Here is a 15,771-nt window from a genome sequence, read left to right as displayed (position 1 = left end):
AACCGTATACCACCAATTTAATTCCGAAATGATTACATCAACACCGAACATGGGGTGTGTTATGGAAGGGCGGATTGACATGGAGGCCGCCGAGAGAGGAATGCGTGGACGTATCTCCGACATGTACGACGCTGTGGTCGGCTGGAGGACGGCTTGATGGTGATGGGAGACATCACAGCGGTGACAGGAAATATCCCTTCCTCCGGTTCTTCATACTCCGGACCTGCAAGAGAGGAGTGAGTTTAGTTTGACGCCACACAATATTGTAGCTATATGGCGGCGGTCTAAAACGAGTCTGGACCAGACAGTCCCGTGATCAACAGCATGAGCATCGATCGGCACAACTTGGAACCGATGATACGTCAACCAAGTCAGTGAGCCTGACCACCCGATCCCGTTAGTCGCCTCTTACGGCAAGCATAGGGACAAGCAGGGGTTGCTGGAGGTCTATTCTACCCCGGACCTTCACGGGTCGCAAGAGAGGAGTGCGCCCACAACAGCAGAGTCATGTCTTGGTAACAAGAAATTGTCAGTGCAAATTATGGAATCTAAGCCAAACATCGACGTCTGAATCTCGCAGCCTACAACAAACACCACCATAAAGCGCTCGTCGGGACGGTGAGATAGCCTGGTGGCTAAAGTGTTCGCTTGCCACGCCGAAAACTCTTATTTTATTCCCACATGGGTACAATGTGTGAAGCCCATTTCTGGTGTCCTCCGCCGGCGTAAAACTAAACTCACTGGTACTTGTATCCGATGGGAGGTTCGTTTATACTGAGTTTAGTTTTACGCTGCACTCAGCAATATTACAGCTCTATGGCGGCGGTCTGAAAATAATCGAGATAAATAATGGACAAGACAGTCTACTTATCAACAGCATGAGCTTCAAACGACGCAATTGCATTATGATGACCAAGTCAGCGAGCCTTGTCACCGGAATCTCGAAGTCACCTGGGACGAGCATGGTCACTGAAGATCAGTTCTAACCCGGACCTTTGCTGGTCTTGATAGGTGATGGAGTATGTTAAGGATTTGATTGTTAAGGATTTGATTGTTACCGAGTGCAGAATTACTTGCACAGAATACCTGTTTGTAGAGGATACAATACTGTTCGCTTAGCTCTTTTTCTGTTTTTCTTATAACAGGAACTCTGAAACATGGATGGCGAACGAAGGTTACATGGACATGTTTACGTACGTCATTTGTAATGTGTTGTATTGCGTTATTTATTTTGTCCCCAAATCTTTAGCATGTTAGAAAATACCAAATTCGATGTAAAAACGTTCACATTCATATACAGTGTTCCCAGAAATTATTGAGAAAATCTTTGTTTTTTTCCTAATGATGCTAAGATTGGAAAAAGGGTTTTCACTATGCACTAAACAGACTAAATAAGGGAGACAACTCTTGAAGGCTTAGAAGACAGCTCATTACGTCAAGAGTTATCTCCCCTGTCTGAGCAGACGGCTTCCTGTGTTGACATGGCAGAATTTACAGCAAGAGAGAAAAGAAAGCTCATTCTAGATGATTTTGAAAGGGGTGAGGCTGATGCTAAAGTGTTAGCTTGTAGACATGGTATTCCTCTGTCTACAGTATACAGAACTTTGAAGAATATTCAAACAGGAACCGGGAAAGAGCACAAAGCAGGGGCAGGTCGGCCTAGGAAATTCAGTGTTGTGGATCGCCGAAGACTTGGGCAGATTGTGAGTAGGGGCAAATTGAAAAGTGTTGAGAACATCAGAAATGAAATGATTAGCAGAGGAAGTCCTCAGGTATGCAATGAAACAGTTAGGCAGGAATTACAGAGACTTAATTGGGTGAAAAAACGTGGAATTCCCTCGCCGTTGATGAAAGATGCACAAAAGGAAAAACGTTCAAACTGGTGTCGGGCTCATGAAAATCAAGATTGGGATAATGTTTTCTCTTCGGATGAAAGTTCTGTTTGGCTTTTCCCTAATTGTGTGAAAATTTGGACCAAAGATACTGTGAAACCTAGCGACCAAAACATAGCCCGAAGTTTCACATGTGGGGTGGCATATCGGCTCGCGGAGTGACGCCATTGTGTGTTTTCACGGGAAACTTGACAAAAGAAAGATACGTTGACATTCTAAATGGTCACCTTCTTCCGACAGCACAAACATTGTATGAAGATGATTGGATTTTCCAGCATGATAATGACCCAAAACACACTGAACGCTACACAAAACAGTGGTTGTCGGGCGAAAATGTTCAAGTTTTAGACTGGCCCAGTTACAACCCAGGCCTAAACCCAATTGAGAATGTGTGGGGAGTCATGAAGGACAGAATAAACCAAAAGGGACTGAGAAATATTGAAGATATGAAGGCCGAGGTGGTCCAATATTGGGATACCCTGTCACACGATTACCTACAAACTTTGATGGGTAGTGTGCCTAGGTGTATTCAGGCATGCATTGCTGAGCGAGGAGGTCTAACAAAGTACTAAAACAAGACTGAGACTGTAAAAGGATGATGTTTTAACATGTTTATGTAAGTAAAACGCCAGAAGTTAATAAACGTAATGAGTTACATGGCGCAACATGATTCTCAATAATTTCTGGGAATACTATACACTTAAAAAACGTAAGGGAAATTCAGTTTCGGTTATTTACGATTAAAAATTATCTAGGAGATGTATCGGAGTCAATCAATGTTGTTATGATAATCTTGAATGTGTTGAGTGAGTTTAGTTTTACGCCGCAATATTCCAGCTATATGTTGGTGGTCTGCAAATAATCGAGTCTGGATCAGGCAATCCAGTGATCAACAACATAAGCATCGAACTGCGCATTTGGGAACCGATGACATGTGTCAACCAAGTCAGCGAACCTGACCACCCGATCCCGTTAGCCACCTCTTACCACAAGCATAGTCCCCTTTTATGGCAAGCATGGCTTGCTGAAGGCCTATTCTACCCCAGGTTCGAATGTTTTGAGAGTGCATCAGTATTTGCACTTCCTTACAACCATAGCTACATTGAATGTGGTCGCTTTTGAAAGATGACTGGTGTGTAGCATGTATTAGCATGTGTACGATTTTCGCATTACACCAAACGACTAGAAACACTAACAAATGTGTGATGCAAGATGAGTGTCAAAATTAATGTTCTAAGTGATTTCTCGGGCTTCTTGAAACATCGTCAAAGTCAAGAATGCACGTGTATGGGGATACGGCGTTGTGCACGTGCATATCATGCGTTGTGCTTAAGGGTACTAATAGAGGGAATTGATGGTGCGTTCAAGATGCCTGTACTTGAAACGTTTTTCAACGTTTACACTTCCTATCCAAATTGAAAGTTCAGGTTCCCCTACATTTTTTGAAGAGTATATCAACCGAGTTAATTCTGAAATCATGACCTGGGTGTCAATTAATGATGTACTGACATCAAGACAAGAAGATACTTTACGGCTTACATTTACATTCCTAACTGTCCCCGCCAGTGTGATTACATGAACAGCCCTGTGGTTAGAGGTTAATAATCTGGGTTAGGTAAAACTGAACGGCAACGTCACTCACCCCATCACACTTGGCTGCGTTGCGACAGACGGTGAAGTTACATTTGAAACCCATGTGCGTAGATCCTTGAAGACGGAAGGCCACGAAGAATGGACTGTCAATGATTCTACCTCTCACCTTGAATCCGGCCGTCTTCCGGAACACAATGCCATCACCGCACCTGAAACGGTCTATCTGAATGGCATCGGATGGATATCTGATCTTAATACTCGGAGCTGTGGAGCAGCATAGTGGTTTAAGTGTTCGCTCGCCACACCGGGTTCGATTCTCCACATGGGTACAACGTGCGAAGACTATTGCAGGAATATTGCTAAAATGGTCGTTAAACGACGGTCACATACGTTAACACCGCTGTGCCTAGAAGGAGTGAGCGAGTTTAGTTTCACGCCGCACTCAGCAATATTACAGCTATATGGCGACGGTCTGTAAATAAGTGGAGTCTGGACCAGACAATCCAGAGATCAACAACATGAGCATCGATCTGCGCAATTGGGAACCGATGATGTGTGTCAACCAAGTCAGCGAGCCTGATCACCCGGTCCCGTTAGTCGCCTCTTACGACAAGCATAGTCGCCTTTTCAAGCATGGGTTGCTAAAGGCCTATTCTACCCCGGACCTTCAGGGGTCGCCTAGAAAGAGAGAGAGTTGAATTCGTTTAATATGGAATAAGTTGAATTAGCAGGCCAGAATGTAGTGAAACCCGCGAAGATGGTTATGGTGCCGGAAACAAAACGAGAATAGAACTGCCCAAGGGACGTAACTCTAGACAACCGGATGTACTGAGTCCTACTTCAAGATCTGAAAATCGCCCTGTAAGGTTGCATCAGGAGAAACACTCTAAACAAGTAATGCATGTCCACTGTCACAATTTCATTTCTCTTCTACGCGTGAACATCCGGGTTACAACTGGTCTTCAGCAAGCCATGCATGTTGCGAGAGGCGACTAACTGGATCGGTTGGTCAGACTCGCTGAATTGGTGGACACATATGATCATATCCCAACTTCTTAGCTCGATGCTGAAGGTGTCAATCAGTGGATTGTCTGATCCAGAGTATAATTTACATACCGCAGCCAAATAGGTAAAATATTACCGAGTGCGGCAATAAACAACAATCGTTGTCAGACTGAAGGAAGTTTACCCGCCAAGTAGAATCCGATACTCCTTTACGCCGTTGAAAGCCACACAGCCGACGGGACGAAGACGCTGGGATCCTGAAAGAGGAAGAATGGAATATTACTTGAGTTTGGTGATATATCTGCCTTGTGTGGTACTGGCGGTGGTGTAATTTTTGGAATTGCGGTGTTCAACACTATTCTATTTGAAAAAGTGATGACTCTGCATTTGCGTGCACGTTTGTCCATACTTGCAAACAGATGCCCTGTTGCATATTAACATGGATAAACCCCTTGGACAATATACAGTGATGACTCTGCATTTGCGTGCACATTTGTCCACATTTGCAAACAGATGCCGTGTTGCGTGTTAACTTAGATAAACCCCTCGGACAGTATACCGAGTATATGAGTGAGTTTAGTGTTACGTTTAGCGTATTCCAGCAATATCAACGCGGAGGATACCACTTTACCCATGTGTTGAATCGAACCCGGGCCTCCGGCGTAATAAGCTAACGCATTAACCACTAGATTAAGTCTGAATAAAGTATCTTTGTGGGCTGGCAGACAGTAGAATCGGTATTAGTCAGTAATTACAAAAATCTACCATGCGATTTTAAAGCTCGGTCTACCACCCTTAACATTATATAGAGTGGATGCAACTAGCGCACCATAATCGTTACTTCCCCAAGTCTGTCTTTACTATAGTTTACAATGAAATGTTTTATTTGGTAGACTGTTTCAGAGCCACATTTAGACTTACTCAAGATTACCTTTAGTCCGTTTATCACGAAGGAGTAACTCTTCGGACCAGCTCGCACAATATGAGAGAGTTCAGTTTTACACCGCTTATTTCAGGAAAGAGCAGTGATGCTAATCTCAGACGTTTACAATTTTTATAAAACCCACGAAGCACGGTTATCATATGAGAAAACCCAGATAAACAATCGGGACGAATCGAGATTCCAACCAAAGATCAGATGACCATGCAATTTCCATGGGACGCAACTCTTAAAGCGAATTGCGGCGCTTTAAGAGGCTGGTCAATCGTAGTTGCCAAGAGACTGTACTGTTCCTAGCCTGAATAGTGACAATAACCCAAGGCACAAGGACCTGGTTAGGTAAATGGACCATAATTTGCAAGCGAAAACCATTACCCATGTCCTCTGAACAGCGTGGGCTGAGAGTGAGCGAGTTCTACGCCGGTTTTAGCAATATTCTGGCGGGGACACCAGAAACGGACTCCACACACTGTACCCATGCGAGTCCTCGCCGTGACGAGCGAACGCTTTAACCTCTTGACTACCCCCACCATCCCGTGAGCTACTGAAAGTGATATACGAAGTACCTTTAACCATTGCACGGAGCTTCACAATACGCCCAAGTGACGCGTCTTTGACTGGTTTTCCAATCACGTCCACTGCCGCCATTTCGACTGGAATGTTTTTCAGTCTTGAACCACTGTTCTTAAAAATCTCCTCGTAAATATGATGTCTGAAAGTGCAATCATCAATATCTGAGTTAATTCATGTCATATTACGTCAGACAACGTGTAAGAGTGAGTGAGTTTTACACCGCTTTCGCAACATTCCAGCATACATCATGGCGGGGGACATCATGTGGGGAACGCTTTAAGCACTAGGCTACCCAAGTGCCAGGCCTATTTGTTTCCACTAACTTGGAAAGATGTAATGCCATGTGGAAGTTACGTTTGAACTTAACTAAAAGAGAGAAAAAATGCAGCCAGTGTTAAACCTATTACATGAGGCAGTCACAGGACACCATTTAGCTTATCGATGGAGAATGAGATTTTTTGTCTATTTAATGCGAGAATGAAAACTAAATCTGGGCCAGAGGGAGATGGGGAAACAGGATTAAATGAGCATCTAGGTTCAGAAATGGGTAAGACTTCCGACCGTCTTTCTCCTGGCACTTTCTATAAGTTTACTCTGTCAGAATGTTCAGATGCAATTTAATAAAAAATCATGTCCAAACTCATCCTTATCCCAGAAATGTGCCTCACACATTCAATACGGTGTTCCCTGAAATTCGGCGCCCAAGTGTTGGTTTTTGGGGTGTTTTTCAGATTTATACAGTGTTGTTTGTAGGAACAGGTAATTAAAAGTAGGAATTAGTAAGCTTGTTTGGTTTTCGACATCTTAAACAACACCCTTTGGACTCTTTACTGAAGGGTAAAACGATACACCACAGCGTTAGCATAACCGGATATCCCCCCCGCTCCCCCCCCCCCCCGGTTCCGTATACCGTAATACAATCCCCAAAAATACTATTAGATATTTTCTGTCTTCGTACAATGATTCTATTGACCTCTACATACCTCTAAAGATGTCTAGAAAGCGAACCATTTCGTAAAAATTTCTTTGCTAGACGGCCGCTATTTTCTTGGAAGCAAGTACTCGTACTCATGGTCGCACCCAACGTACCGTTTTCAGCGAGTACCGTTTTATGAGTACCGTTTCACATCTACTCTTTACCAGGCTGTTACATTACTTGGTCAGGAGTAAGCGAGCTGGTTTCACACTACACTCAGCAGTATTCCAGCTATATGGCGGCAGTCTGTAAATAGTCTAGTCTGAACCAGACAGTCCAGTGATCAACAGCATGGGCCACGACGACATGTACCACGTCAGCGAATTTGACCACCTGATCCCGTTAATCGTCTCTTATGACAACCATAGTCGGCTGTTATGGCAAACATGGGTTGCTGAAGATATGTTCAACCCCGGAGCAATTGCTTCAACGTCTACGACGTCGGTTTTAAACCAAGGAAGCAATTTGTGTGGTTTCTGACAACCCGATCCCGTTAGTCGCCTCTTACAAGCATGGATTGTTGAAGATCAATTCCAATCCGGATCGCTGTTAAATTGAAAAAAGACAAAAGGTGAAATTGTAGGCCACTGTAATGAATTGTTCTTAACCGATTTGATTGTACCGAATCAAATAGACAATACAGCAACTGAAATGATATCCGTTGATATCCCCAAGTGGGATTTGATGAAGACTGAGTCTGGCTAATACTGCTACTCCCCTCTTACAACCATAGATAGCTAGGGTTCAAGTCTACGCCAGACTGAGTGAGTTTGGTTTTACGCCGCTTTCAACATTCCAGCAACATCACGACGGGAACACCAGAAATGGGCTTCACTTCTTACGTGGGGAGTCGAACCCAGGTCTTCGGCGTGACGAGCCGTAAGCAAGATCTTTACGGGTGAGCATATAAGAAATGAGATTTGAACCATAAGTATTCTTACCCGGCGTCAATGAATTCCTTGTTGGTAATACTTTTCGATTCAGGGTCGTAGCTGCATGTGACAAGGAAGTTGTTCTTATCATTCACGACGGCGGTTCCCCCTTTCGTTTCTTTGGCCACTTCCACTTTCAGCTTGTATACTTGGGACTTAGCCATTTTCTGGAAAACAAACTTACTTTTGATTAAATTCTCTATCTTGGTTTTCCTATGTATAGAAATCCCTATTTTTTTCTGAAAAACAAACTTTTGAAACTTGACATGAGAGATCCAGATAATTGGGCGAGTGAGTGAGTGAGTTGTACTCTGCACTCAATATTCCAGCTATGTGGCGGCGGTCTGCAAATACTCGAGTCTGGGCCAGACAATCCAGTGATCAACAGAGGTCAACGCGTCAACCAAGTCAGCGAGCCCGAACACCCGATCCCGTAAGTTAACTCTTACGATAAGCACGGGGTGCTGCAGACCATCTCTAACCAAGACTTTCACAAGTTACAAAAAGGAAAAGGAAGTTAAAAGGTCTTCTTTATCGACGATGTGTGTGGTGTCCATGATGTTAATCACCGAATTGTCTGGTCCAGAGTCAATTAACCATGAATCGCTGTCACACAGAAAGAATATTTTTTTTGTTCAATGGCACGTTTAACCAGGAACCGAGAAACGATAACAGGTCTCGGTCAGACCTAAGGGAGGCAACTCAGTATTGCGAATGTCTGCCTACTAGCGAGTAGAGCTGAGCACCTTGAATTACCTCAAACAAGCAGACAGGCCCGGCACCAGATACGAAGGCAGCTGTCTGGACGTATGTCACACCGTCTCGTGTTTTCGGCCAAACCTCAACGCCGCCTTTGCAAACGAACTTCGCAACGACGGGGTGGTCTGCATAAAGGGTTATGGTCGAGACGCCATTTCTTGTTCTGCTACATTCTGACTGGACTGGAAGAAAACATTAAAAGCCAAATAATGCTATGACTATTGAACCGGTGCATACTACGCTATTCTACGTATTACTACAGCAAAGGAAGACATCTCACACCCTAAGCGGCGTATGAAAGTGAGAGTTTAGGTATAGGTATATATATATATATATATATATATATATATATATATATATATAAAATCTCAATTGAAAGTTTTCCAACGTGTAATTCTAAATTTAATACATTAATGCAGTTTGATAATTTTATCTTTTCATTCCCTAAATAACAGATGTAGAACTATAAAATTTATCAAATTTAAATTGAACATCTGATGCAACATCAAGGGCAACTACTCAAGTTTTTGTTAAAAAAAGACCAATAGTTTGTTATGCCTTACAAAGAGAATTCCTCAATGTTTGTGAAATAAACTGACAGCAAAAGAAACCCAAGTTTCTACAAAAAATATAAGTAAACGTTCATATTTATGTCATATTTAAAAAGGTGACAAAAAGCTTTTTTTCCTTTTTTTTTTTTTGCTGTTCAGTATATAGTGAGTGAGTTTAGTTTCACGCCGCACTCAGCAATATTACAGCTATATGGCGGAGGTCTGTAAATAATCGAGTCTGGACCAGACAATCCAGTGATTAACAACATGAGCATCGATCTGCGCAATTGGGAACCTATGACATGTTTCAACCAAGTCAGCGAGCCTGACCACTCGATCCCGTTAGTCGCCTCTTACGACAAGCATAGTCGCCTTTTGTGGCAAGCATGGGTTGCTGAAGGCCTATTCTACCCCAGGACCTTCACGGGTGTTCAGTATATAGATGAACGTCGCTTTGATCAGCATTCTAGTTTAACAGAGAAAAATTAAAGTTTCCAAGCTAGTGAGTGACGAGAGAGTTGAGTTTTATGCCGCCATCAGCAATATTCCAGCTATATGGTCTGTACAAAATCGATGCTAGACCAGACAATTCAGTGCACCATGAGCACAACATGAGTACCGATCTGTGCAAGTGGGAACCGATGACATGTGTCAACCAAGTCAGCGAACCTGACCACCCAATCCCGTTAGCCGCCTCTTACAAGCACAGTCACCTTTATTGGCAAGCATTGGTTGCTGAAGGCCTATTCTACCCCGGACCTTCTCGGGTCAGTTTCCAAGTGACACTACGCACAACGATATGACACCATCGCAGTTTAATAGAAGAGCCTATCCTCGCATTAGGACAACCCGAACTTCTTCAGTCGCTTGAGGACATGACTTAGCATTAACATATCAAACCTACCTTTGATGAGACTGCCCCATTCACGGACAACCACGTCTCCGCACTTGAGGGAAACATACAAGGATATATATCAAATTAACACACCGTTAAATTAAATAGAATGAGTGAGTGATGTTAATTTTACGCCGCACCAGGAAATGTTTTAGCTATATGGCGGTGGAGAGAAAATGATCGAGTCTGGACAAGACAATCCAGTGATCAACAGCATGAGCATCGGCTAAAGTAACCGAGATCCGATGACATACATTAAAGTCAGCGAGCGGGACCACCCGATACCGATCAGCATGGGCAGCTAATACCAGTTCTAGTTAGTGTTGTAACGGCATGGTGCTCACTACAGTTACTTGTGTCGAGACATAGTATACTGAATTCAGTTTTCGGAACATTGTTGACCACAAATCAGATCGAATATCCAGAGCGAGTGAGTATTGTTTTACGCCGCATTAAGCAATGTTCCAGCAATACGCCCGCGGGGGATACCAGGCCTGGGCTCCATATGTTGTGCCCATGTGGAAATCGAACCCGGGCCTTCGGTGTGATATCCTACCGCCCGAGATGTGTTAAGACGTGACGACGTGACGCGACTTACCGAGGCGAGAGTGAGGCACGACAGGACAAACAGGAGAACCTGTACACAACATACAGTGAAACAGTCAACCACAATTTATGGAACGAAAGTAAAAACAAAATCATTACATGTCTTGTTCGAGTCGTGCCACGGGTTTTTAAAACATCCATGAAATCCACTGATCTTGATCAGACAAGTGATTGACATCATGAGTATGGACCCATTTTTAAGGGTGACGCTTCAATAAATACACGATGTAAGTAATTGTTCGAATGTACCCATTAACATGTGTCCCAGCCAGTCTGACACACTAGGTTCTGGTTTGAAGATATTACATACCGTACTGTCCACTTATCATATGAATCAAACTGTGAACACATCAAAGCTACGGTTTTCTTACCGGAGACCTCATCTCGGCCATCTCACATGAGCAATTCAAATCTGTCAGCAAGCAGAACGTGCTGCACGTGAATTTCCGTTAGGGGTGGTAGGTGCGTTTGGGCGAAAGATCAAGGTAACGCACACACGGTTGCATTTTAACGGAGTGAGGGAGTGGGGGACGGAGGAAGGAGGGGATGGGTGGGAGGGTGAGTGAGCGAGTCTTTTCTGCTGGATCTACTTGTGACCAGCACTCAATTGGGAATTTGAGCAAGCTGCCTCATTTATGTCGCTCGTTGGAAAGTAATTTTGTCATGAACCTGAAACTTTAAAACTTTTTTCGTTTTATTTTCCTGACTCAAACTCAGTTGCCTGCTTGCAATTGGTTGGGCCAGCTCCGCTAAGAATGTTGCAGGTTATTGACAAAAAGGCTAAGGGAAAGTAATTAACATTCTTCTTTCTTTATACTTCATGTATAAATATACCATCAGTTAGGAGTGTCCCCATTAAATGAAATAAGAAGATTGGTCTCAATGACCAAACGACCAAACAATCGATCACATAATCGAACACACTTTTGTCACTCCTGTGTTAGTGTTCGAAACTTAGACCTACCGTTGTCAGGGCCTGAAATCATGTTTAGTTCTTAGAAAATTCACCTCACTTCATTCTATAAGACCCTGGGAAATTTAAACGTTCATCACTATAAAGTTTGAAGTTTGCAAATGCAAAGAGAGAACCAGGCTATGCCTATCTGAGATTACAACCTGAACATGAAAATACAAAACATGACGCTAACCATGATTGGCAGTTGGTTGGCAGTTGGTTATGTACCAATCATCAATCATCAGATTTCAACCAATTCCCAGCACAACTATCAGGGAGGGGTGGTAAACTTTAGGTTTACACAATACTCCAGCAATATCACGGCAGTTGACACCATGAATGGGCTTCACACTTTGTATCTGTGTGGGGAATCGAACCCGGATCTTCTGCCCCACGAGCGAACGCCTAAACCATTAGGCTACCCCGATACCCCTTCATACACTTTCTCGCATATAAAGTATTAAAGACAACGTTTACATATCGGTGTGTCTACATTCTGACAGTAACCTCAGTTTCCAACTACATGTATTTTAATATCGGAACCCCGTGAAGATCCGGTTGGAGTGAGTGAGTGAGTTTAGTTTTACGCCGCACTCAGCAATATTCCAGCTATATGGCGGCGGTCTGTAAATAATCGAGTCTGGACCAGACAATCCAGTGATCAACATGAGCATCGATCTGCGCAATTGGGAACCGATGACATATGTCAACCAAGTCAGCGAGTCTGACCACTCGATCCCGTTAGTCGCCTCTTACGACAAGCTGAGTCGCCCTTTATGGCAAGCATGGGTTGCTGAAGGCCTATTCTACCCCGAGACCTTCACGGGTCAGATCCGGAGTAACGGGATGGGGTGGTCAGACTCCTTGATTTGGTAGATACATATAATCGGTTCTCAAATGTCAAATCGTTGCACATGATGGTGATCACTGGATTGCCTGGTCCAGTCTCGGTTATTTACAAACCATGTAATCACATGACTGGAATATTATTATAATGCTGCATTTGTTTGTTTATAAATGTCACAGTATTCCAGCTATGTGGATATCTTATATTTACTAGATCATGAAGGAAATGTGTGTTCGCATATTTGCTATCTAATTTATATTGGTTTCTTGATTAACGCCACACTCAGCGATATTCCAGCCACGAGGCGGTGACATTTATGTATTACACGATCATGGCATCTGAAACTTTCCATATTTCGATTTTTGACATGGATGCACGATATTTATCAACATCTTCCCAGAGCAGCAGGACGGGAAGCTCAACCGATATGGAAGAGGGTGATAAATTCTTGCCTCAATATCTTGTCATCACATTTCCAGTATATGTATTCAGAAGACATTTGCTTTCATTTATTTTTGTGTGTCAAATGCAAGTGGACTTGGACGTATACATTCATATAATGTATTTAAAATATTTCCAGCAGACTGAAATTCGTCTTAAAGGCACTATATCATACCACACTTCTCTGAAAATAAATAAATTTCTCTCAACATCATTATTTGAAAACAAACAAACAAAACAAAACAAAACAAACCCCCCCAAACAAATAAAAATTATTGCAATGTGAAATTGCAGTGAATGCAGTGATGAATGGACTCTGGCTCCCTCTATTTCAAGTTAACCCCATAGAACTATGTCCTTTGGGCTCTCTCTAAGAATATCCATTGCACAACTTGTAACATCTTGAAAGCAGTTCGGCAAACACCGACAACACCGCGCGTGGCAGTTGTCGATATACGGAGCAAATTGTTAACTGTGGTTTCGCCTCGAAGTTTCAGTTATGGGACATCAAGTATGGGACATCAAGTAAGGGACATCAAGCTAAATGAGTGCATATGTCCATATATATACACATATATACATATATACACATATCCACATACATATTCATATATAATGCATAATGTATGTATGTGTATGCATGTATGCATGCATACACATACACACATATATGGCTATATAGGTAAAAATAGGCCAGCATATTGTCGAAAATTCCGGATGGTATGTCATGATTCATGTCACAGTTTTCACAGCTTGTATGCGTTGAAACTCATGTATACTGCTACCCTTGGCCAACCAAGTTTCGAGCTTCTGATTGAATGCCTAGCAGTAAGATCGTCTAACGTTGACATTGCGTATCATAAGGGTGTATCCATATCTGGATTTAGTTGATCACATCTCGCTGTGGTGTGTTTTGTTATATTATATAGTTACAAAGTAGCGATGCAAACGCAAGGAATATTGAACAGCCAAAAAAAGTGTTTCGGAAAATATGAAAACGTTAGCCTTCACGTTTACCTCTTCTGTTAAAACACACAATAAAGAAAGCAGAAAGTCTTTTGCTGTTCAGTACACAAATGTATAACAATTCAGCGCTTATCAAATGCTGAAAAGGTCAGAGATATTGTGAAGGTTTGCCATGTGTCTACTGTATATGGCTGACGACAACATTGCAGCGTTGAAAGTTTCAAAGCAACTTGAATGGTGAGGTCGAGGTTTGTTGGTAGGATAATGATGTGGGAGATAGATAGTCTTCCATGCAGATACAGATACACCAAACCTAGCGCAAAAAGCCTCCTAAGTGGCCCTGTTCCGCCGAGGGCAACCTGATCGTTAATTGCAAGTCAGCACAGAACGGATTCAACGGAAGTGCCCATACTGAATTGCACCTTCAGACCTCCACCCTCTCGTGGCTCTTAATCGGTAGACCACAGGCTCGACGGCTTGGACTGTCGTGTTCGAAGTGATTCTTCCACATGCATTAGGGTGTTGTGTTTAAGCGATTCTATCAACCATGGGGGCTGACGTGTTTCAGCAGCCTTGTACCTCGCTGTTTGACCCTTTTTCACAAAATACTGAATAAGTTTGTTCACTTCATGTGCCAACGTCGTTCATATTGCCCATTAATCACACAAAAGTTGCATTTACCTTAAGAGTATAATTACCTCACCACGTTCAAGTTTACATACCTATAACTACCAAATTTTAGGATGTTCCCATATTTTTTGTTCGTAGTATGCTTTGACCATTTTGATGACTCCAATATGACGTCTTTGAAACCGTGTTTCAAATGCAACTCGATTTCAGATTTGCACCATATGTCATTCGGATGTGAATGCTACCAAATGTTTCATACTGTCCTGCATGGACACAAAAGGAAACGACCCGTGAAGGTCCCGGTGTAGAACAGGCCTTCAGCCACCCGTGTTTGCCATAAAAGGCGACTAATCGGGTGGTCAGGCTCGCTGACTTGGTTGAAACATGTCATCGATTCCCAATTGCGCAGATCGATGCTCATGTTGTTGATCACTGGATTGTCTGGTCCAGACTCGATTATTTACAGACCTCCACCATATAGCTGGAATATTGCAGAGTGCGGCGTAAAACTAAACTCGCTCGCTCACAAGATTAAACTGACGATGTCTTATTGCTTACAAACCGACTAACAACCGGGCCTTAAATTGAATTCGAACCACTATCATAGGTTCCTGGAGTCCAAAAGCAATTCTGTACTGCGAATCTCTGTCTACTGGACTAATTGTCTCCCATGGAGAAGAGTTGTGCAGTAAAGTATCTAAAAACAAATACCCGGAACGTCCAACTGTTGCCGGTCCTGGCGCGATATCGTAAATTCAAATCTTTAACAAAATCTTCGCCCAGGTTTTGACCTGTCCTTACCGAGTGGTCGTGTATGAATTTAAGCTGCTTTCAGCAATATTCCAGAAATATCAAGCAGGGAACTTCAGAAATGGATTAAATGCACCCATATGGGGAATCGAACCTGGATATTCAGCGTGACATGCGGACCTTTAACCACCACCCTGCTCTTGCTGAACTGTGCGATTACTATTGACAGTATGTACAAATATTGTTGAACCATTCAGTGAGTTTAGTTTTTCACCACTTTTCAAAGTATTCCAGCAATATCACAGCCGAGGACAACAAATGGATTCACACACTGTATCCATGCGGGGAATCAAACCCACGTCTTCGGCGTGACGAGCAAACGCTTTAACCACTAGACTACTCGGCCGCGCCGGGCTTTACTAATCAACACTCAAACATAAAACAGAAGAAAACAATCGTA

General features: G+C 42.9%; 1 protein-coding gene across 1 annotated transcript; it reads right to left on the bottom strand.

The window, feature by feature from the left end:
* Positions 1-11,212, bottom strand: LOC137262265 (vitelline envelope sperm lysin receptor-like). Its single transcript, XM_067800072.1, has 10 exons — positions 11,094-11,212; positions 10,715-10,753; positions 10,126-10,168; positions 8,668-8,852; positions 7,921-8,078; positions 5,997-6,142; positions 4,675-4,747; positions 3,535-3,694; positions 1,087-1,150; positions 1-223 (listed from the first exon to the last, which is right to left on the bottom strand). The coding sequence occupies exons 1-10, from the start codon at positions 11,112-11,114 to the stop codon at positions 60-62; spliced, it is 1,053 nt and encodes a 350-aa protein (XP_067656173.1). The 5' UTR covers positions 11,115-11,212; the 3' UTR covers positions 1-59.
* Between the last annotated feature and the right edge of the window lie 4,559 nt (positions 11,213-15,771).

This window comes from Haliotis asinina, chromosome 14 (assembly GCF_037392515.1).
Source record: "Haliotis asinina isolate JCU_RB_2024 chromosome 14, JCU_Hal_asi_v2, whole genome shotgun sequence".
In the NCBI taxonomy this organism is placed as follows: Eukaryota; Metazoa; Mollusca; class Gastropoda; order Lepetellida; family Haliotidae; genus Haliotis; species Haliotis asinina.
The sequence above is the reverse complement of the archived record's forward strand: the minus strand, read 5'-3'. Positions and strand labels throughout refer to the sequence as shown.